The sequence below is a fragment of the Phoca vitulina genome, unplaced genomic scaffold, assembly GCF_004348235.1.
Source record: "Phoca vitulina isolate PV1807 unplaced genomic scaffold, GSC_HSeal_1.0 scaffold41, whole genome shotgun sequence".
Classification (NCBI taxonomy): Eukaryota; Metazoa; Chordata; class Mammalia; order Carnivora; family Phocidae; genus Phoca; species Phoca vitulina.
The window spans coordinates 11,685,227-11,706,365 of NW_022589744.1; the positions used below are offsets into that span (position 1 = coordinate 11,685,227).

General features: G+C 44.6%; 1 protein-coding gene across 6 annotated transcripts in view; it reads left to right on the plus strand.

Annotated features, from left to right (window-relative positions):
• UNK (unk zinc finger) overlaps window positions 1–21,139 on the plus strand; it is a 33,693-nt gene that overhangs the window by 1,571 nt on the left and 10,983 nt on the right. For 3 of the 6 annotated variants that reach the window (XM_032429460.1, XM_032429461.1, XM_032429465.1), the window contains exons 2-7: window positions 17,081–17,290; window positions 18,145–18,321; window positions 18,475–18,605; window positions 19,006–19,141; window positions 19,733–19,850; window positions 20,991–21,075. In XM_032429460.1, the coding sequence (XP_032285351.1) occupies window positions 17,081–17,290; window positions 18,145–18,321; window positions 18,475–18,605; window positions 19,006–19,141; window positions 19,733–19,850; window positions 20,991–21,075 (857 nt within the window). Of the gene's footprint in view, window positions 1–756; window positions 3,128–17,080; window positions 17,291–18,144; window positions 18,322–18,474; window positions 18,606–19,005; window positions 19,142–19,732; window positions 19,851–20,990; window positions 21,076–21,139 lie in introns of those variants that run through there. The other 3 variants (XM_032429463.1, XM_032429462.1, XM_032429464.1) reach the window with 2 other exon arrangements.

Consider the following 21,139-nt stretch of genomic DNA (forward strand, 5'->3'; position numbering starts at 1 on the left):
TTGTCATTGAGTAGACTACGGAATCTATATTAGAAGGGTTTTCTTACCATTTTGAATTGACAGATGAAACGAGTCAACATCTGTGTAAATGTTAACATCTGCGTTTTTGTCCTGTTGATGCTTATTTGTTTAAAATCTGTCTTTCCTTTGCTTGTGGGGTAAGTGCAGAATAATCAGTCTTGGCGCTTGAGGTGGCTTAGTTATCGACAGGAGTAGATGAACGCCCAAGCTGGATTGGGTGATTGGAGGTTGTAGGTGTTCCCATCTTTTTATATCCTGTTAACTGTTCATTTGTGTATAGGTTTATGTTTTTATCTCCAGAAATAAGAGGTAGACATCCATTTTCTTCCTTGGTAGATTTATGGGCATTCAGAAGCTGTGATGATTTGGAAAACTTCATTCCCTTGTCATCCCAGGTCTTAGGAGCGCAGGGAGTTTGAGGATACAGATGATGGCACTTGTACACTTATTGGCACTGATTTTTTTTTAAGGTGAACCCATTTGTTACCCTTGAAGGTTAGACCACAGGAATATTTTTATTTTGATTTTAATGTTTACTTTAAAATTTTGAGCTGGCCAGCATTTTTTTCTCACTTGCAGCATGAATTTCCAGAATTTGTACCAGTCTGAATGTGGCCTTATATATTGCATAGATCCCTTTGTGGAATACAAATATAGACCTTTTTTTTTTTTTTTTTTTTTGGTATGTATTTTTTTTACTGGTTAATTTTTTTTTTTACTTTTTTAAAACTTGTACATGAATTACAATAACTTTGTGTGTTTTTTGTGCCTGATATTATCTGAGATTATGTGATATGCAATAATCTTTGCAATAATCCAGAAGAAATGCGTTAAAATTGAGTGCCCCTCGGGGCACCTGGCTGGCTCAGCAGAGCATGACTCTTGATCTTAAGGTTGTAAGTTTGAGCCCCACACTGGGTGTAGAGATTACTTAAACATAAACTTTAAAAAAAGTTTAAAAATTGAGTGCCACTCATCATAATGGCAGACAGTCTTGGCAAACTTGGTTGAATCCACCAAAAACAAATATTGCCTTTCCATAGGCTTGCCTTCTTGCCCCACAAATAAAGTCCTAGAATTTGAGCTCTCTTCTTCCTAAACCAAGAGGATTATTCATAACATAGTTTGAATGATAATTTTGTTGGTATTTTTTTCCTAAACTCATGAATAATCTTGCTTTAAGAAAAACTTTGAAATAATCCTTTTAGCAAATTGGTATAGTAGGCACTTGTGCTAGACCTGAGGAATCCAACCCTTTAGAAAATGGCTATATTAGAATTTCCTCTTACTCAGCTCCAAGTATTTGATTAGCATGCAGTAAACTGATAATGTGCATGTATTAGTCCTCTTCCAATACAAGAACCACCTCACATCTTGCTAGGTAATTTGTACTTTTATTTGACAAAGACTGAATTTAATCCACCTGTTTTCAGAACAAGTCCATCTTGTATTAGAAGAGTTTTATAAAAACAGATTTAAGAATGGGAAATTTTGGAGCAATTACATTCCCAAATGTGTCTACAAATTTAGCTAACTTCGGGTTTTTTACTGTATAACAATTATATTATTAAAAATATATAGTTGAAAGGTCACCAAAAAAAAAAAAAAACCTGCCTTCCAAAATATCCAGGTTTCTGCCTTATTATTTAGACCCTGTAAGAGGATGTAAGCCTTAAAGACAGTAAATAATTTTTGGATTCTTTCACTTGCAGTTGATTCTCAGGCCTCTTAATGCCCTTGGGGTAAAGGAAAATGAAATTCTAGTTTAGTGAAGGTTTTTTGGAGTTTCACTGGCCACTGGGTGATTGATTTCTTATAGGTAGAGGATAAATGCTTTATAGCCTCATCTAGCCAAGTGTTATTTATTTTTTTTAACTTAGGACTGTTCCCTGGGCATCTTTAAACAGCGACAATGTAGCACTACTTCCACAGATAACTACTTTGAGGCAAATTTGTTAATTTATACATTGTATATATGTCATGAACTTTACTTGATTGCATCTGACTGTGTTTTGGAAAATCCAGGAAATGAAAATGTATTTAAACCATTATTGCAAATTGCAGTAAAATTGTAAATACATTACTAGAGTACAACTTGTTGCACAACAGAAGTCACTGGAAGTGTTGCTAGGCAATGTCAGCAAGCATGAGTTAAATTACCAATAAATATTTCTGGATCTTGTTTACTTGTTTATCAAGTAGAACTGATTTCTTACAGGACGAAAATTAAGAGCTCATTGTGGTCTTCACTCAAGCCCACAAAATTCCCATTAATAATTAAGTGCCCATGCGAAGGGTAGAGCCAAGTGTAGCACCTAGTTGATATTTGCTATGAAAGTAATGATTAAAATGAAGATTTGCTTAATGGTTAAGTTTTTTTGTTTTAATCCAGCTATGTTAGATACTAAAGAAGGCTTCCCCACAATCCATTTGCATCTGCTTTGACTGGTGGTTTCTATCAACCTACAAAGACTGACTTATTGGTGAGGGCAGCTGGACAACTCTGAGAGCAACTTAGAGAAATCCATCTTGGGCACACTCTATAAAGGAGCTCCTTCTCTGGAAATAGCACCCCAGATAAGTGCACAAAAGCAAGACACCCTCGTGGACCTACTTCCTCCCGCTTTCAACACCCTGATGCCTGAAGGTGAGGTCTCCTTCCTGTGTGTCTTAGAAGCCATGAGCTCACTTAGGTAATGAGAGCCCTGCAGCAGCCTGAGCACCACACATCTGCAGGCTTTCCTGCCAGACCTTTGCCTAAAGGTTATTTTTCTCATTAGGAGAGGCTCTAGGTGTCACAAGAATGATAAAAGTAAGGTTGCATTTAAAGCTACATTACTTTAAGTACTGGACTGGTGTAGGGATTATTTTCCCAAGCGGGGCAGTATTTACTTAATGATTAAGTTTTTCGTTTTGTTGTTGTTGTTTTTTTTTAATCCAGCTATGCTTGATACTAAAGGAGGTTTTCCCACATTTGCATCTTCTGTGTTTTGAAATTGCAACTATGGACAGTTATGGCTAATCCTAGTAGATTGTCTTCCCTTCTTTTAACATCTTGGATGAATTTGGGGCACACTAATGTGTTAAGTGAAGATGGATGTTGAATGTAAGTTTCTCTGCCATTCTTAGCCAATATATAAAAATTACATTAGTGTAATTGCTAAAAACGCCAAGAATTTGGGTTCAGTATCCTTCTGGACAATGTAGCTTTCTTGTTTTCTTACCATATAGATACTGTGTAGATTCACACCAGCCAGCCATCTTAAAATACTGCATGGGCCACAGAGATATCTGCGGAGAAAGTATGGGTAAAATCAGTGCATATGATAATAGGTATGGGGTTTATTTTTGGGGTGATGGAAATGTTCTGGAATTAGATAGTGGCAGTAATTCTACAACATGGTGAATATACTAAGAACCACTGAGACGTACACTTTAAAATGGTGAAATTTTTGTGTTGTATAAATTACATCTCAATTACTTTTTTAAAAAGGATTTAAAAAAAAATCAGTGCATTAAGAGTCTATCAGGCTCATATGGCCTGTCAGGGCTTGGCAGCATCATTTGCTATGGAAAAGCCTATAGTTTGTGAAAAGCTCCTTGGTGCCCCTTTTCCAGCCTTCTCAATGGCTTAGTCCCTGTGTATCCATTCTAGGTGAATGCCCTCATGTTCTAGGTCTGTGGAGATGCTTTTGAGATAAGAAGTGAATACTCAGCAGTTTGAGACTCCTAGTCGTTGGTAGTTGTACTTCAAATTGTCTCTGAATTGACAGCCATTATAAGGAACAAGCACATTTCCCCAGTGCCTTTGTAAAGATGAATTGAGCTTCCTAGGGTGGGTGGGAGATAGAAAGTTGCTGTTCTTGCTGAAATGTAATGAATTCCATTCTCAGGTATTTTATGGTTGTTTTAATGTTCACTTGACATTTCTTTAAGGACAGGCCACATGTTTTAGGCATTTTAAATTAAAACAATCGCTATAATATTTTAGTTCTAATAGTCACAATTTTTTTTTTATTATTTCTCTATACAATCCCTCAACTTTCACCCCTTTTTTCTTTGCCAGTTTGTAGAATTTGACAGCAGTATCAAGAGCTGATGAGGAAGAGAAGATGGAAAGGAGTCTAGCGACTTAAAAATCTCATAGCGTTCTCTGTGAGGTGACCTTTCTCCTGTTGGGGGCTCAACTTATTTAGGAGATAAAGAAGATACTCAGGCCTGTGATAGCATCATCATGTCATATCTGAGCTTATTGAAATGTTTCATCCCTTTCCTTATTCTTTATATCACAGTTTACTTTTTGTGTTCCTAAGTCGACTCATTTGTTTCCTACTAGTATTTGAAACATCATGTGGCCACCATAAGTCCTAACAAATTAACTTCTAATGAGGAGGGGAAAGGCCCATGTGCCCACCTTCCTGTAAAATTTTGGCATTGTCACGAAACTACCCCCATTGAGGAGACGTAGTTATGCTTAGGAAAGAAGAGCTTGAGAAAAACTTTTGGCCTGGTGTTTTATGATTTAAAAGTTTCAAATAGTAGTTTTTATATGTAAGTTTCTATTAATACTGGTAAGAACATTACTATGTCTTTTTGATGTAACTTTTACTGCTTAGAGGTGCCAAGTATTTGGTAGCCCATCACATTAGGATTTGTGTAAATCAGTCTATCCAAATATAACATAAATTAGAAGCCCGTACTTGTATTTTCTATTTAAAAGAAAAAACCCAAAACTTAAATTTTATAATTGAATTAAGAGTACTTTATAATGAATACGTAAAATGAATATTAAATTTCTAGTAGAGCATGTTAAAGGTAACATTTTTGTTTTTTATTTTTAGTAACTTATTTTGTGGTTATTGTAATTATGGCCTGTTAAAAAAAACTCCCTGACATATTTTGAACAGCTTCTAGAGAGTCATTTATGTTTATCTGCAATATTACTCTTGTTTTTCTTTTTAGCTCAATTAAGAAAAACATAGTTAGCAGTCAGTGCAATGTTTAAGAGTACTGGCTCTAGGGCCAGACGGATTGGGTTTGAAGCCCAGCTCTGCCACTTACTAGCTGTGGGACCTTAGGCAAGTGACTTTCCTCTTTTTATGTCAGTTTCCTGAGGATACCAATGGTATCTATTCCATGGAGTTGTTACGAGGTCTAAGTGAGTTAATATATGTAAAGTGCTTAAAATAGCACATGGCATTTAGCACAGTGTAAGTATCATTCTTACCAATATTTGAACAATGCCCAAGTTACTGCTTTCAGTTTCATTGCTACCTCCTTCAACAGCCTTAACCAAATGCTTCTTTAGCTACATCTACCCTAAAGTGGAATCGGCAGTTCCTAGGGCACATGTGGGTCAGTGTTGTCTGCAGAGAGCATATTCCTCTCCTCCATACCCAAATTTTACTTCAGTTGCCATTCTTCCAGTAGCCTCTATCAGGCTACCTGTATCTTACATGATGGATTTGTGTTCTAAACAACAGATCTGCTCTTACAGGGCCAAAGACTTTGTTTTACAGAAAACAGTGTACAAAATAACACATCAGTTCAAACGTATATATTCGAACATTCATCAAATTGGGGTTTTTTTCAAGCCTGGAATACTGAATCGAGTCAAGGTGTTACTTAGGGAGGAATGAACCAGGGTTTTCAGTACTCCTCACATACATTCTCCACAATCAGTGATGTGAGTGAACCTTCCCTGAATTTTCTCTCCTCAGTTTTACCAGTTCCAAAAACTTTAGGTCAAGGGCACAGTCCTAGAAAGAAGGAAGCAGGGACATGTAGGATTAGCTGCCAACATCATATCGTTCATGGCTCTTGTTAGTTCTCTGGCCCAGGAGGGCTCACAGGTGTCAGACCTTTTCCAGTGAAGAGTGGGCTGCAGTCATTTACCCATGAGTGGCTCCCCCACCTGAAAGCGTTTGCTTTCGTAAGTGCCTGTAGCACTTACACTGTGGGTTCCTGTGTGTGTTTCTGTGTGTTAGGATAGTTGTATTATATCCAGGAGGTTCACACTGGCTCTAAGGTCCTACTATATGTACCCTGGCGAAAAGTCAGTTATAGAATCAAAGCCTACCTTAAATGTTCAGACACACTCAGAGATTCATTAGACGCTTACTTTATCTGCCTGAATAATACTATCTGAGCTTGCTTTTCTGCCAGAGAGAATGTTTTAAACCAGGATCACTTGAGATTTGGAAACCAAATCTCTATAGCCGTATAGTGCTTTTTTGGAATTGTCCAAATATTTGCCAATCAAATTTTAACTTTATTTAGTCTTGTTTTTTAAAAGCCATTTGCTATGAGTAAAATTTATAAAAGAGAGGGGGCGCTTGAGTGGCTCAGTTGGTTGAGCGTCTGACTCTTGGTTTCGACTAAGGTCATGATCTCAGGGTCGTGAGATCAAGCCCTTGCATCAGGCTCTACGCTCAGCATGGAGTCTGCTTGAGATTCTCTCTCTCCCTCTCCCTCTTTTTCTTTCTTTCTCAAATAAATGAAATCTTAAAAAGCCATTTTCTGGCAACTCCCACTGATGTGGTTATTGTTACATAGTTGTATGGTTTCTGGGCTTTGTTTGGTGTCAAAACAGAATGTATATGTATATCTTTATAAACAGTCTAGAACTAATAATAATTTGTTTTAAGCTCTTCAAAGATTGGGAAAGATTTGCAGCAAATTGTAAGAAATACATTTATATATATGATTGTGTATGTGTATGTATTTGGATAAGTAATTTAGGATTCTTAATCTACTGTTTATCAGCTCTTATAATATCTTCCTTGGACTTAAAAAATCTTTTATTCTCAAACTTAAAAATGAAGAATTTTGATAAGCCATGATCTATGATTTCTGTGACTAAATTTTTTGGGGGAGTTATGTATGGGTAGGTTAATATGAATATGGAAAGCAGATTACAGATAAGTATCATTTGAGTCTTTGCATACTACAGTGTGATATTTGACAATGACTCCAGAGATTTTTTTTTTTTTTTCCTCTTTGTTAGTTGCAGAATCCTATCAATTTCTGGTTAGATTTCAATAAAGAATATTGAACAGGGCGCCTGGGTGGCTCAGTTGGTTAAGCGACTGCCTTCGGCTCAGGTCATGATCCTGGAGTCCCGGGATCGAGTCCCGCATCGGGCTCCCTGCTCAGCAGGGAGCCTGCTTCTCCCTCTGACCCTCCCCCCTCTCATGTGCTCTCTCTCTCCTCTCATCCTCTCTCTCAGATAAATAAATAAAATCTTTAAAAAAAAAAAAAAAAAAGAATATTGAACAACAGTGGTGCCTGGCTGGCTTAGTTGGTAGAGCATGTGACTCTTGATCTCGGGATCCTGAGTTCAAGCCCCACATTGGGTATAGAGCTTACTTAAAAAAAATATTGAAGAACAAGACCATTTTTTTGCATTTTAAGATTCTGTTTCCATGGTAAAACTTGTACATTGCTTGAAAAAGATGAAATTTAGTTTTTATGAGACTAGCTGTAATAAAGATGAGTATTTGTGGCTTATTAGAGATGCGGGCACATCACATTTCCCACGTGAGCCTTGTGAAAAGTGATTTGACTGGCCAGGAGAGCAGCAGGCTCCCCAGGAGCAGGTGCTTCCTCATGGCCCTTCAGTGTCATGACCTCCAGGTTGGGAGGAAAGGGGGTATCTGGGGTTTCTTCAGTTGGCTCAGTCTCTTGCCTGTTGTCCGCTTTTTGCTGGGCTCACATTTTGCTGTTCATTCTGTATATTGGGATTCGCCGCGTCTTCAACAAGTCTGGTGTTGCAGCACCATCTCCTGTTGCTTCTCCAGAGGCCGTCACTGTGTTGCTTATTTGCCTTTTTACTCAAATCTAATCACTCTGCATATGTGTCCAAATCAGGTTCTACAAATCACAAACCAGATGACATTTTAATAGTTACTTACTTTACGAAAATATTTACCACAGTTCACTTTTTTTTTAAGATTTTTTTTTTTTAATTTTATTTATTTGACAGAGAGACACAGCGAGAGAGGGAACACAAGCAGGGGGAGTGGCAGAGGGAGAAGCAGGCTTCCCGCGGAGCAGGGAGCCCAATGCGGGGCTCGATCCCAGGACCCTGGGATCATGACCTGAGCCGAAGGTAGACGCCCAACGACTGAGCCACCCAGGCGCCCCCCAGTTCACTTTTAACTTAAAGGAGCTCTTTTGGCAACATCTTTCATTTAATTTTGGATGAGGATAGATTCCCTGTCAAGCTGTCATTAATATTGTGGATTTCTTTCCCAACAGAAAGGTTTTTTTAATTCTAAAAGTTATTAATCACAATTCAGTAAAGAAAAGTCAAGATAACCTCTAAAATCAATAATAGTGAATGTATTTTCCTTTCTAGGTTTTTCTTCCCCCCAATTGTAGTCTGGGGACATAATTCCGTAATTTTTCTTGATAAATCTTTGGATTGTACCCAGTTTTTGCCAAATAGTCATCATAATACCCCTTAGTTTTTGGAGGAAACAGAAAAAGGAATTTAATACATTTGTAATGATCTCCACACATTCCCAGGAATTAACAGAACAAGTCTGGTTGCTTTTCTAGTCTGCATGTGAGTCTGATCTCAAAATTAGCGTTCGGGGTGAGGAACAAAGCTGGGCAGACATTGTGGGGAAGGTAGCTAGAGAAGTTACTGGTTTATTAATTGCCAGGAGAAGCACCTAAATCAGAGTTTGGAATTGCTTCTGTTTTGCTGGGTTAGTATATAGCTGCTATGGACCAGGCTTGTACCACTTGTGAAGCTCTGTGCCTTTGCTTTTTCTTGTACAAACCTATCTTGAATACCTGCTGTGAGCCAGCTCTTGCAGAGGTAGAGAAATGATAGACATGGCTACATACAAAGGAGTTGAAATCGACTGTGGTAGGGGCTCTCTGGGCTGTATTCATACCTTGGTAGTGGAAACATGGAAGGAGGGTGATTAACTCCAGTGGGCTGTGTCAGGGAACCCTCATGTGGAGAAGAAGCCAAAAGGGTGATCCAGACACCGGGAGCAATATCATCGAAAGTGTAGAGATGTGAAGGGAGGGTTGTGGTGTGTTGGGGAATACCAACTCTTCAGAGCAGAGGTCGGCAAACTACAGCTTGTAATGCCAGATGCAGCCTGCCACCTGCCTTTGTATGGCCTGTGAGCTAAGACATTTTTACATTTTTAACGGTTGAAAAAGAATCGATAATATTTCATGACACATGAAAATTGTATGAAATTCACATTTCAGAATCCATAAATAAAGCTTTGATGGAACCCTCCCCCATTGGTTTACATATTGTCTAGTGTTTTTGCACTATAACTGCAAGATTCCATATCGTGACAGAGACGGTACACAGCACTCCCCTCGCTTGGTATCGCTGTTCAGTGTACACATGGCGAGGACACCATTACAACTTGACAGTGTTTCCAGTCCATGTGTATCAGCACACCACAATGTTTTATTTATTCCTTATTACCAGTGCCTGCCAATCATGTCAGGACAGGTGAGGAAGAGAAAAATGGACTTGGAATGTCATGTTTTAGGGCACGATGGAGTGTGAATTCTTTTGTTATCAAATTAGGTAGCAAAGCTATCTTTAATTTTTTTTTTTTTAAGATTTTATTTATTTATTTGAGAGAGAGAATGAGAGAGCACGAGCGGGAAGAGGGTCAGAGGGAGAAGCAGACCCCCCGCTGAGCAGGGAGCCTGATGTGGGACTCGATCCCGGGACTCCAGGATCATGACCTGAGCCGAAGGCAGTCGCTTAACCAACTGAGCCACCCAGGCGCCCCCAAAGCTATCTTTAGTAAGAGCTGTGCTGTGAGAAGACCCATCAACATTACCAGACTAAAGAGTTGTCACGATAGGCCCAACGCACAGGAAGGAAATGGTTGGAAAAATTAGAAATCTTTTTTTTTTTTTAAGATTTATTTATTTGACAGAGACACAGTGAGAGAGGCAACACAAGCAGGGGGAGTGGGAGAGGGAGAAGTAGGCTTCCCGCGGAGCAGGGAGCCTGGTGTGGGGCTCGAACCCAGGACCCTGGGATTGTGACCTGAGCCTAAGGCAGACGCTTAACTGACTGAGCCACCCAGGCACCCTGGAAAAATTAGAAATCTTAAAGGGACTGTTTTATCACAGCAGAATTTCTTCACAATAAGGAAAATGAGGCTACGACTGGAGTAAGTTTCTCCAGTGGCTCATTGATTAGCTGAGCAAGGAAAGCCATTTACCGATACTGACTATAGTGAATGAATTATATTGTGTGTGATTGCAGCAGCTGAAGAAATGTGTCCTGAGCAGACTTGTTTAAAAGTGTTAGCCTTTCGTCAAGAACAGCTTCTCAAAATGTGGAAGTCCTTGGGAGGAATAGCAGTAGTCAAAATACCAGGCAAATTATTTCATGTAGGTTTTCCTTGGGTTCTTGATGAGTCAACAGATGCCACTGTTACTGTTTAGTTGGTTTCTTCATGGAGTCAGTGCCTCATTTGAAGTGACTGAAGAATTTGCATCAATGAATAGTCTGCTTAAAATAATGACAGCTGAGAATATTTTCAAAAAAGTTAAGGAAAAACTCAGTACAACCTGACGTATGATCTACTAATACCTGTTAACAGCTGATGATGGTAAGAATGTGTGGAGCAGAAAAATATTTAACTGGACAAATTTACAAAGCTTATGAAAATGTAAGGTGTTTAAAGCCTGTGGTTATTCATTAGCAGGTACTTTGCAGAAAAATTTTTGAATCCATCGTGTCATTGAACTGTTAGAATCAGCAATGAACTTTACTCCCTCATGTGGACTTCACCATGAGAATCAATTCCATTAATTTTTGTTAGAGAAGCTGAATATTCTGGCATGCCCTACTACACAATAGTTTGATGGCTTAGCAGTGGTAAAGTTTTCTTGTAATTTTTTGAGTTCAGCGCTGATGTCGAAATTTTTCTGAATGAGAAGAATCATTCTCAACCACTATTCTTGAATGCTGAATAGCTTTGGAAATTGGCTTTTCCTGCAGACTTGATAAGGTTTCTTAAAGACTTCAGCCTAAAATTACAAGACAGCTTCTTTGCAAACCTTAAATTGTAGTAAAGTTATTTTGACAACGAATGTTTGAATCGTAAGTCGTGTCAAACTACTTTTTTTTTTTTTAAAGATTTTATTTATTTATTTGATAGAGCGACAGAGCACAAGCAGGGAGAACAGTAGAGGGAGAGGGAGAAGCAGGCTCCCTGCCAAGCAGGGAGCCTGATGCAGGGCTCGATCCCAGGACCCTGGGATCATGACCTGAGCCGAAGGCAGGCGCTTAACCATCTGAGCCTCCCAGGCGCCCCATGTGTCAAACTACTTTATACACTTCCTATGTCCTGTCAAAAGTTAAAACGGGGAGATGAACCATGAGAGACTATGGACCCTGAGAAACAAACTGAGGGTTCTAGAGGGGAGGGGGGTGGGAGGGTGGGTTAGCCTGGTGATGGATATTAAAGAGGGCACGTGTTGAATGGTGCACTGGATGTTACACACAAACAATGAATCATGGAACACTGAATCAAAAACTAATGATGTATGGTGATTAACATAATAAAATAAAATTAAAAAAAAAAGTTAAAGGCAAGACTCCATTCCTACACAAAGTTACTGTGGATATGATTTCTAAACACAAACTACAGTTCTAGCAGTGATTTTGCTGCTTGATGTGAATGCAAAAGAAATTTCCTTATTTCAAAATCCATTTACCTGTGCAACTAAGGAGTTTACACCAAACTGTCAATTGGAAGCGATTAAAAGGCAACTATCAAGACTAATAGAATTCTATAGATGTCTTCTAAGAGAAGAATGTGCTCAATTAAAATCATGCTTGTGGAATGATAACAGCGTTTGGCAGTATCTATCATTTTCAAAGATGTGAAAGACATTTTCAAAGATGAAATCTGTAAAATCTGATTATAGAATCTGCATTAACAGATGAACATTTGTCATCAATTTGATGAAAGGTACCTTAACTTTACAAATGTTATCCCATCCCCCCAAATCTGATCTTATTAGTAGAACCTCTACAAAAATTGTAGCCAATTACTAGATTTTGAATTTCATCAATAAAAAAAATGTGGAAGTTTGTTTTGTTCTGTAAGTACATATTATTCTCAATTTGGCCTCTTGGCCCTCAAAGTCTAAAATACTAACTGGTCCTTTACAGGAAAAGTTTGCTAACCCTGCTCTAGAGTCTGGTTTGTTGTTGGGGAAGTGGCAGCAGGGCAGGTAGAGTCAGAGTGAGGTCATGTGACCCTATTCTAGAAGCCGTGGGGGACTAGATACAGATTAGAACACCAGCTCCTTTCTCCCCATTGCCTCTAAACTTACATAGTTTTTCTGTTAGCTCTGATACTTTTCCGTTCATTCAGTTTGTTTAAATTCTCTTCACACTTCTCCCTGGAAGAGAGTGAAACACCCAAACTGATAAATCTATTAAGTGAGACAACTTGGAATAATAGGATTTAAAGTTTAGCTGGAAATTGAACTGGTTGGTAGCAGTTTAGAACTTGATTTAACACCTCCTTCAGGGTGATGTAACTTACTGAATTTATCATTAATCCCTTAAGTGCTATCACTGGTAGTGGGGCAAGTGATTGAATTTAGATTTCCAATAGCCTGCTTTTTGCTGTTACTTAGAGTTTTGGAAAATAAAAATAATCCAATAAATGTTGAAAGTATCATTTGATTTTTTTTTAAATGTGGTTGCATATACTTGATTTTAAAAGTTTTTAGGGAAAAGTATTAATAGTTGTGTAAAGCGGTTTAGCAATATGGTAGGTACATTATGATTATATCTGTATAAAAATACCAAGAGAAAATTTACCAAAACGCTAACATTAGTGATGGGATTAAGGGCGATTTTGCCCTTTTCTCCATTTTCCAAAATTTTTGTAAGTGGGCGTGTGACTTTCATAATAATCTTTTACATTTACAAATAAACCTTTGCTAGGATAATTAATGTGACGTCCTGAAAAGGAGCGAAAGGTAGCTTTGATTTAAGCTCAGCCGTGGGGCAGACATGAAGACACTGCTTAGTAAAGATGAAGCTCTGAGCAATCGAGTATCCATCCCTTCTTCCGGTTGAAGGCGTGGCTTTCTGTGACAGAGCTCTTACTTGCCCAGGGCCTGTGTGGTTTCTGGACTGATTTTGGCCATAGTAGCTCACCAAGGCCTTGCAGTTTGAAACTATTCTATGTTACTGGCTTTTATTCTTGAGTGCAGGTATTCCTGGGAGATGGGAGTATGAAGAACTTAGTTGTGTGGCCCTTGTGCCTTCCCCAGAGTTTGGGGCGGGGGGGAGTGAGTAGTTGGTGTGTTTTCCCTCCTGTTGAATTAAAGAGTGAATTTCAACCTATTTAGTTTCTTAGATCTTGAACTTTCAAAGCCTTAAGATGAAAGAGATGGATTGGAGCTTAACAGTGACAGTTGTGCATGTCCACTGAAAATTTGTTGAATTTCAATCCATGAAAATAGAAAGTGATTTCTCAGTGGTTTTGTCCTTGCCTTCTGGGTACTGTATGGCCTGTTAGCAGAGGGTCAAGTGGGAGAGGGAGAATGGGAAATTCTGAACAAACATTTTGGTTCCTAGGTAGCAGATGGTACAGTTCCATTCATGATTTTAGCAGAAAGTTAGAAATTTATCTCCTCTGATTGCAGTTGGTTAAAAGTGGGCTCTCTGCCTGTGTAAATTTGGTCACTCAGCCCCTTCTCTCGTGAGGGGCTTTTCTGCAGGACACTCTGCCCTATCTGCTGAGTTACAGGTTTCCTGCTGTGTGGTACTTTCCACAAGGGAATAGGGATAGGCTTTCACCTCTCAATGCTCTGCCTGCTGGCGGCATCATAAAGCTGTCGGTATTGCTTTGTGGGCTCTGCCCTACTGTGACTTCATTTCTTGTATTCATTCAGCAAACTGCATTCAGTTCTTACTTGCTGTCAAGGATTTTATAATCTAGTAGTAGAGAAAAATGTACAGATTATTAATATGCATTGCAGGATAAAGGCTATAAAAATGTCTAGAGAACATGCTGGCAAAACTTAGAGATTATAACTTTTAACTAGGGACAAGGGCAGAAAGGGGAGGATAGGTGGAAGTCAAGGAAGACAACATGGAGGTGGTGGCGTCAGATTTATTACCATTGAATTCAGCCTTGAAAGATTTCTACAGGTAAGGAAGCGGACATAAACAAAGGGAAGTTAAAGATCTATTTGCAAGTCACCAAGGACTCCAGTTTTAGCAGCTGGAATGGAGAGGAATCAAGGGAATTAAGGCTGGAAAAAAAGTATTGGGCCAGATGTTTAGGGCTTGGGATGCCAGGCTGAATGGTTGGTACTTATCTGGAGCTACTGGGGGAAGCTAAAGACTTCTAAGAAAGTGAGAATTAAATTTGGGCTCTAGGAAGAATAAACAAGTGCTGTGTAGTATAAATTGGACAAGGGAGAGACTGGAAGCAAAGTACCAAGGCCCTGACCTATGACTTAAAGTGAGATAATTTGTTGCCTGGTGTCTGTCCTTCTCTGTGGCATCCCTGCCAGCCAGAGCCCTTGTGGAGCCCTGGTATTTGCGTGTGGCACTGTGGACATGGCTGCCCCAAGCAAGCAGGCTTGCTGAGACGCTCCTTCTCCAAGAGGACAGACTATGCCCGAAGTCAGGGTGACTTCCCCTGGCTGCCTCCTGGTTTTTTTACTGAGGCACTGATACCAAGCAGACAGGCACCACTCAGAGTTGGCAGATTTAACAAATAAAAATACAGGTTGCCAGTTAGATTGGAATTTCAAATAATGGATACATTTTTATCAGTATGCCCCATGAAATACTTGGTTTATCTGAAATTCCGATTTAACTGGGTGTCCCATGTTTAATCCGACAATCCTAACCACTCTTCACTCTTCTCTGCTGCTGGCCCTGGATTCTGCTTCCTCCTCTCCCATTTTCCACCTCTTACCTCCTGAGTTAGTCTCCTGGTGGGTCCAGAGTCAGATGGAGTATGTGCTGCCCAGGAGGGATCCGCCTAGTAGTTTGGAGGATGGGTGTCCCATCTCAGTGCCAGGGTTTGGGACATGTGTGCAGCACGAGGTACAGCTTTCTGTCCAACCAGACAGAAAGAAAGACCTTGTGTTCCAGTGCCAAAAGGGACAGGAGAACATCAGGCCCTAGGGAGACTTCTAGGTTTCTGCCTGGTGTCTCCAAATGTACCTGGGACCCAGAGATGATGTCCCTGCAGTTTGGCTCCTGCACCTCACCTTATCCTCCTTTCCCCTTTCCAGTTCCTCTCTACCCCACTCACATCCCACAAAGGTACTTGGAACTCTTGGACCTAGACGTACTCTCTAAGTTCATACTTAGCCCTTTGCCTAAAACATCCTTCCCCATTCTTCCACCCACCAGCACCTCCCCATTTCCCTTCCTCTCCCAGCCTGGGCCCCATACTCTGGGTTCCCAAGGAACCCTCAGCAAACCTCCTTTATAACCTTTTCCACACTGGATTGATTCTGCCTGTTACTTTTATGTCTCTCCCATGAAGGTATGGGCTTCCAAGGCAAGGACCTGCTTCTTCATCAGGGTCCTCAGTGCTGCCACTGTGCCTGCACCTGGTAGATGCTCAATAGATATGTGCTGAATGAACAGCAGACTCTGTTTGGAAGTTTTACTGCTCTTTAAACCTTTATTTGTATTCCTCAGGAGCACCCAGCTCCAGCTTCCCCTGGCCCATACATACGCCTGGACACTTCTCCATACTTTAAGGCGGAGAGGATTTTTTTTTTTTAGCACTTTTCATTAGCAGTAAAGAAAACCTGTCTGGAAAGTCTCAGCCCTCAACCTACCTGTCCCTACACCTTCTATATGCCCAGACTAATAAGGCCTCAAGTATCCTGGCATGAGCCACATCCTCTCACCTTTGTCCCATGCCTTCTAGCCTCAGGTGCTGCTCCAAGCCTGGACAGTTACTTCAGGTCAGGTTGTTGTTCCCTCTGTGCCCTCTTCTGCACATGCTCTTCTGTGCCTTCTGGAATCATCCTCATTGCTGGCATCAAATGCCCTCTGTCGAGCCATTTGTTGCCTGCACTGTTAGGGCTTAAGGGAATGAATAAAGAGAACTGTGCTGCCTGCCTGTCCCTGCTGTGTAGGGGCTCCCAAGTCTAAGACACCCTCCACCTGGACACATAGAGTGAGCAAAAACTCAGATGGATGGCATGTTCTGTAAGGGGGTAAGTGGGTCTGGGGCCCTCCGCTGGGTGGTTCATGGGAGAGTGCTATGTTGGAGTCTCTTGGCTATTACATGCAGAGTAGAGGGACAAAGGTTGGGAGGAGGCCAAAAGGACAGTGCCCCCAAATCCCCAGGTTAGGCAGGACGTAAACAGCCCCAGCTGCTGCAGATAGGCAGTTGTGAGACCACTGGGGGCAGGCAAGGCTGGGAGGGAGAGTCCCTTCAGACGCTTCTGTAAAAGGAGCTCCTTCCCAGGCACTAACCTGTGTAGTGCTAGGAAGTGTCTCTGGGAGGAAGTCGGACAATAATTTTCTGACTCAGTAGTTCAGAGGAACACCTTGTGACTTGGGCTTTCAGTTCCAAAGCAGCAGCCTCCCCAGCCCACAGCCTGGAGCCCCAGCCCTGCTCCTGGGACAGGTGAGACCCCAGGGATTGGCAGGCAGACCTGGGCAGCAGAAGACCCTGCAGGAGTTTGGGAGCGGTTCCTCATGCTCTTATTTGCAGCCCTTTGCCTGTGATCAGCCATTTGGCCTGGGAAACCTCAGGGAGGGCTCAGAACTAAGCCACTGGTTAAGCCCTCCACTGGCTGCCATGGCAGACAGCTGACTGCTGTGGTCTACGGTTCTTGCTTTTCAGGCTGGCTTGGGATCTGGGTACTGGGAAGGGTCTGGATGCTGAGGTCCACCCTTAGCTCTGGGCCTCTTCTGGTGTCCTAATGGAACTAGCACCCCAGAGTAGGGCCCTCAGAGGCCGTGGTGGCTAATTTCATGCTGGGAAGCAAGGGGCTTAAGTCTCTGCTCCTGGCCCACCCTCCGTGGGGGCTCTCCCTGCAGGTACCTGAAGGAATTCCGCACGGAGCAGTGCCCACTCTTTGTGCAACACAAATGCACTCAGCACCGACCCTACACCTGCTTCCACTGGCACTTCGTGAACCAGAGACGTCGCCGGTCCATCCGCCGTCGGGACGGCACCTTCAACTACAGCCCCGACGTCTACTGCACCAAGTACGACGAGGCCACAGGCCTCTGCCCGGAGGGCGACGAGTGAGTACTCCCCCTCCCCTCCCTGCAGCCTGCCCTCAGAGGAGCCTCATGTCTCCTGAGTCAGATGCCCTCAGAATAGGCCAGGCAGAGTCTGAGAAGCCAACCAGAGGCTGCTTTTGGGAGTACTGTTGCAGCCTGGCCTGCCTTCCTGTGGCCTGGACCTGGGCTCAGACCCCCCCATCCTTTGGGGGAGGCCCCTTCTTCTTTACCCACTTTTGGGAAACCCTACACAGGCTTTTTTCTGCTAAGTAGAAGAAAAGGCAAGCCTGGGGACATCACTCTGAGAGGGAGCATTTGTTGACCCTGCTTGTCTGAGCCTTGCAGAGGTGGTAATGGGAAGCACTGCTGGGGGTCTGTGGGTACAACTCACTGAACCATCCCTGCACTCACACTTCTCCCAGAGGTACAAGGCTTATTCCTTCCCACCCCCCGAGCCCCCTGCCCCCAGCCTACTAAGGCACTGGGGCATGAGAGGGTACGCCCATGCTTTGAGCAGGCCGTTTCTCTGTGGACCCCTGCAGATCCAGCCAGCACTCGCGCTCCCAGGAGTGTGCCCCCCTCTGGAGCTTCTCTTCAAGTCAGCCCAGGGCCCTGGCCAAGTAGCCTCTGAGAGGACTTGCTGAGCAGGCTGAAGTGGGAGTCCTGGGCCCTGATGGGCCCCCATCAAGCTACAGCATCCAACAGGTGGTGGGAGGGGGGGTCTGTTACCGCAGCAGGGCCCGTCACTGCTGGCCTCCTCAGTCAGCGCACCGTCCGGGTCACGGGGAAAGCCTTCAACAGGGAGGGGGCGGAGGGCAGGGGCTGACTGCCCAGGCTCCAAGGGCGAAGGTGAGTGACCCCCCCCAACGTTTCAGGTGCCCGTTCCTGCACAGGACCACAGGGGACACTGAGCGTAGATACCACCTGCGCTACTACAAGACTGGAATCTGTATCCACGAGACAGACTCAAAAGGCAACTGCACCAAAAACGGCCTGCACTGTGCTTTTGCCCACGGGCCCCATGACCTCCGTTCCCCCGTCTACGACATCAGGTGGGCTGGATGCCATGCTGGGCTGATGGCTGTGGGCCAGGGTGGGGGCCTGGCTGCTGACGCGGGGACTGCCATAGATGGAGTGCAGGGGCTGGCACTCTGCTTCCCCCCTCATGCCCCGTCCCCGCCCTCTGTCCTCTCCTTTCCTCCCAGAGAGCTCCAGGCCATGGAGGCCTTGCAGAACGGCCAGACCACAGTAGAGGGCAGCATAGAAGGCCAGACGGCTGGGGCTGCGAGCCATGCCATGATAGAAAAAATCCTCAGTGAGGAGCCACGGTGGCAAGGTAAGGGTGGCCCCACAGGTGGCCGTGCCTCCTCTGCCAGGTGTCTGTCCTCTCTCCTCTCCTGCCCATGGCTGCCCTAAGGATTTGGCTCACCGCCACTTCTTCATCCCACCTTACATCCAACCACAGCCCTTTCATTTGGGGGCACTGCTGGGGACTTTCCCAGACACATTTTGCCCTTAGGCGTGTTTATATAAAGGTGTTCTTGACCCTTCTGAGGTTGCCCTTTTTGATCCTATGAGCCTTGAGTGTCTCCAGTGAGGGATGGTGTTCTTACCTCTCTGCTGGGTCTCAGTCTTGGCATTGGCACATGAGGAGGTGGCCGGAGCTCCTGGACCCTTTCCCAAGTGGCTTCTCCTGCCCCACCTGCCTGACCCCTGCCTCTGGCCCCCTTGTGTAGAGACTGCTTATGTGCTGGGGAACTATAAGACGGAGCCGTGCAAGAAGCCCCCGAGGTTGTGCCGCCAGGGTTATGCCTGTCCCTACTACCACAACAGCAAGGACCGGCGGCGGAGCCCCCGGAAACACAAATACAGGTCCTTTGGCCCAGGCAGGCCAGTCATGGGAGGGAGGGGTGGCAGGGAAGGGATTGTGGCGGGGGCTGCTTCCAGTGTGCTCGCAGGGAGGCCGGGAGGCCAGCCCTGGGGATTGCAGGGTTGCAGGGCCCAGGTATAAGGGGAGGGAGTAGCAGGATAAGCTGAATGATGGGGAGTCCTCTGGGATCCTCCTGTGGTATGAGATGAGGATCTTAGGTCAGATCATCTCTAAGACCCCTCCAGTTCTGATCCTGAGGGACGACTGCCGGGGCCAAGCCATCGTGTGGGAAGTACGGTTCTGGCTATAGCCTGGCCCTCCTGGAGCTGCACAATGCTTGGCATGAGGACCTGGCAGAAGGGGACAAAAGTGTCCTTCTTGCTGATAACGGCCGTGCTGACCACAGAAGCAGAGCCTGGCTTCCGGCTCCATTAAGGCTCTCACTGTGTAGCTCGTCTTTTCTCTTTGTGAGCCTGGCCCCGTGAAGCAGGGAGACCAGGGAGGGGTCCTGAACAGGCGTCTAGTTGGCACCCCCCAGCTCCTGCTCTCTCCCTCTCGTGCGTCGCTCTGACCCTGCCGTCTAACCGGACCAGGTCATCTCCGTGTCCGAACGTAAAGCATGGGGATGAGTGGGGAGACCCTGGCAAGTGCGAGAGCGGCGACGCCTGCCAGTACTGCCATAGCCGTACGGAGCAGCAGTTCCACCCGGAGGTGGGCCGGGGCCGGGGGGGGGCGGGGGGGGCTGGGGGGGCCTCACATGCCCGGGAGGGGCAAGGAAAAAGGAATGGAGGGCCTGGGCCTGGGCTGGGGGGGCTGGGGGGGAGCAAGGAAAGAGGAACGGAGGGCCTGGGCCGGGGCCGGGGGGTGCTGGGGGGGCCTCACGTGCCCTGGGGGGGGGAAAGGAAAAAGGAACGGAGGGCCTGGGCCTGGGGGGCTGGGGGTGGCCTCACGTGCCCGGGGGGTGCAGGGAAAGAGGAACGGAGAGCCTGGGCAGATGGGGCAGAGCTCATGCTGACAGCATCCCGGAAGAGGCCGCCGTCCACACAGTGCCTAAAGGAGCCCTGTACCCTAATTTGGTAACTTGCCTTGTGCTGAGCCCATAGTCCCTGAGCAGCCCCACGCTCCCAGTTTTGTTTCCCCCCAGCCTCCTGACAGGGAAGGCATGGACTGGGCATAGTGACCTGGCCATTCTGGGCTTTGTACCACTCATGATGCTTACAATCCAGTGACATGAGGATTTAAAAAAGAAAGCCCCTTCCAGGTGTTTCAGATCAGAGCTTATAGTACCAGCAACCTCGCTGTTGTATGTCCCCCGCCCCCTGGCCCCATGGTGTAGCTTGGGCCATGTCAGTGTCCCAAGATCTGGTAGGGTATATAGAGGCACATGCTGTCCATGGGTACACGGAGGCTAAGACATGCTGAGATAGACATATGGACAGAGGCCACCTTATGTGGGTAGAAAGTTATACATAGATCCCAACTCAGGGTGCCCCGTGGTGGGTGGGTGCTGCCTGTGATCTTGGCTTCCTTAATGTCCAGAGGGACATTTGGAGGTCACAGCCCTGGCCAAGACCCTGAGTGGAGAAGCAGCATGAAGAAGATCCCTTTGTGAGGGCTGAAGCAGGGCTGGTTGAAGCTGTGACCCCAGAAGGGAGGGTGTCCTTGGCATGGGGGTAACCATATCTGCTTCAGGAGTTTGAGTATCAAGTCAGTAGGGAGGGACTTAGGGAAGTGGCATGGAATGGGGAGGAGAAAGGTTAGATTACTAAGCTAACCCTCCTATGTTGAAGGCACCCATGCCTGCCTGTCCCTCTCTGCCTAAGCCTGACCTGCCTCTGCTCTACCCTCCAGATCTATAAATCCACCAAGTGCAACGACATGCAGCAGTCGGGCAGCTGTCCCCGAGGACCTTTCTGCGCCTTCGCCCACGTAGAACGTATGCTGTGCCCATTGGCCTCTCCTCCCTCTCCTCCCCTCACCCTCTGCTCAGGCTCAGTCAG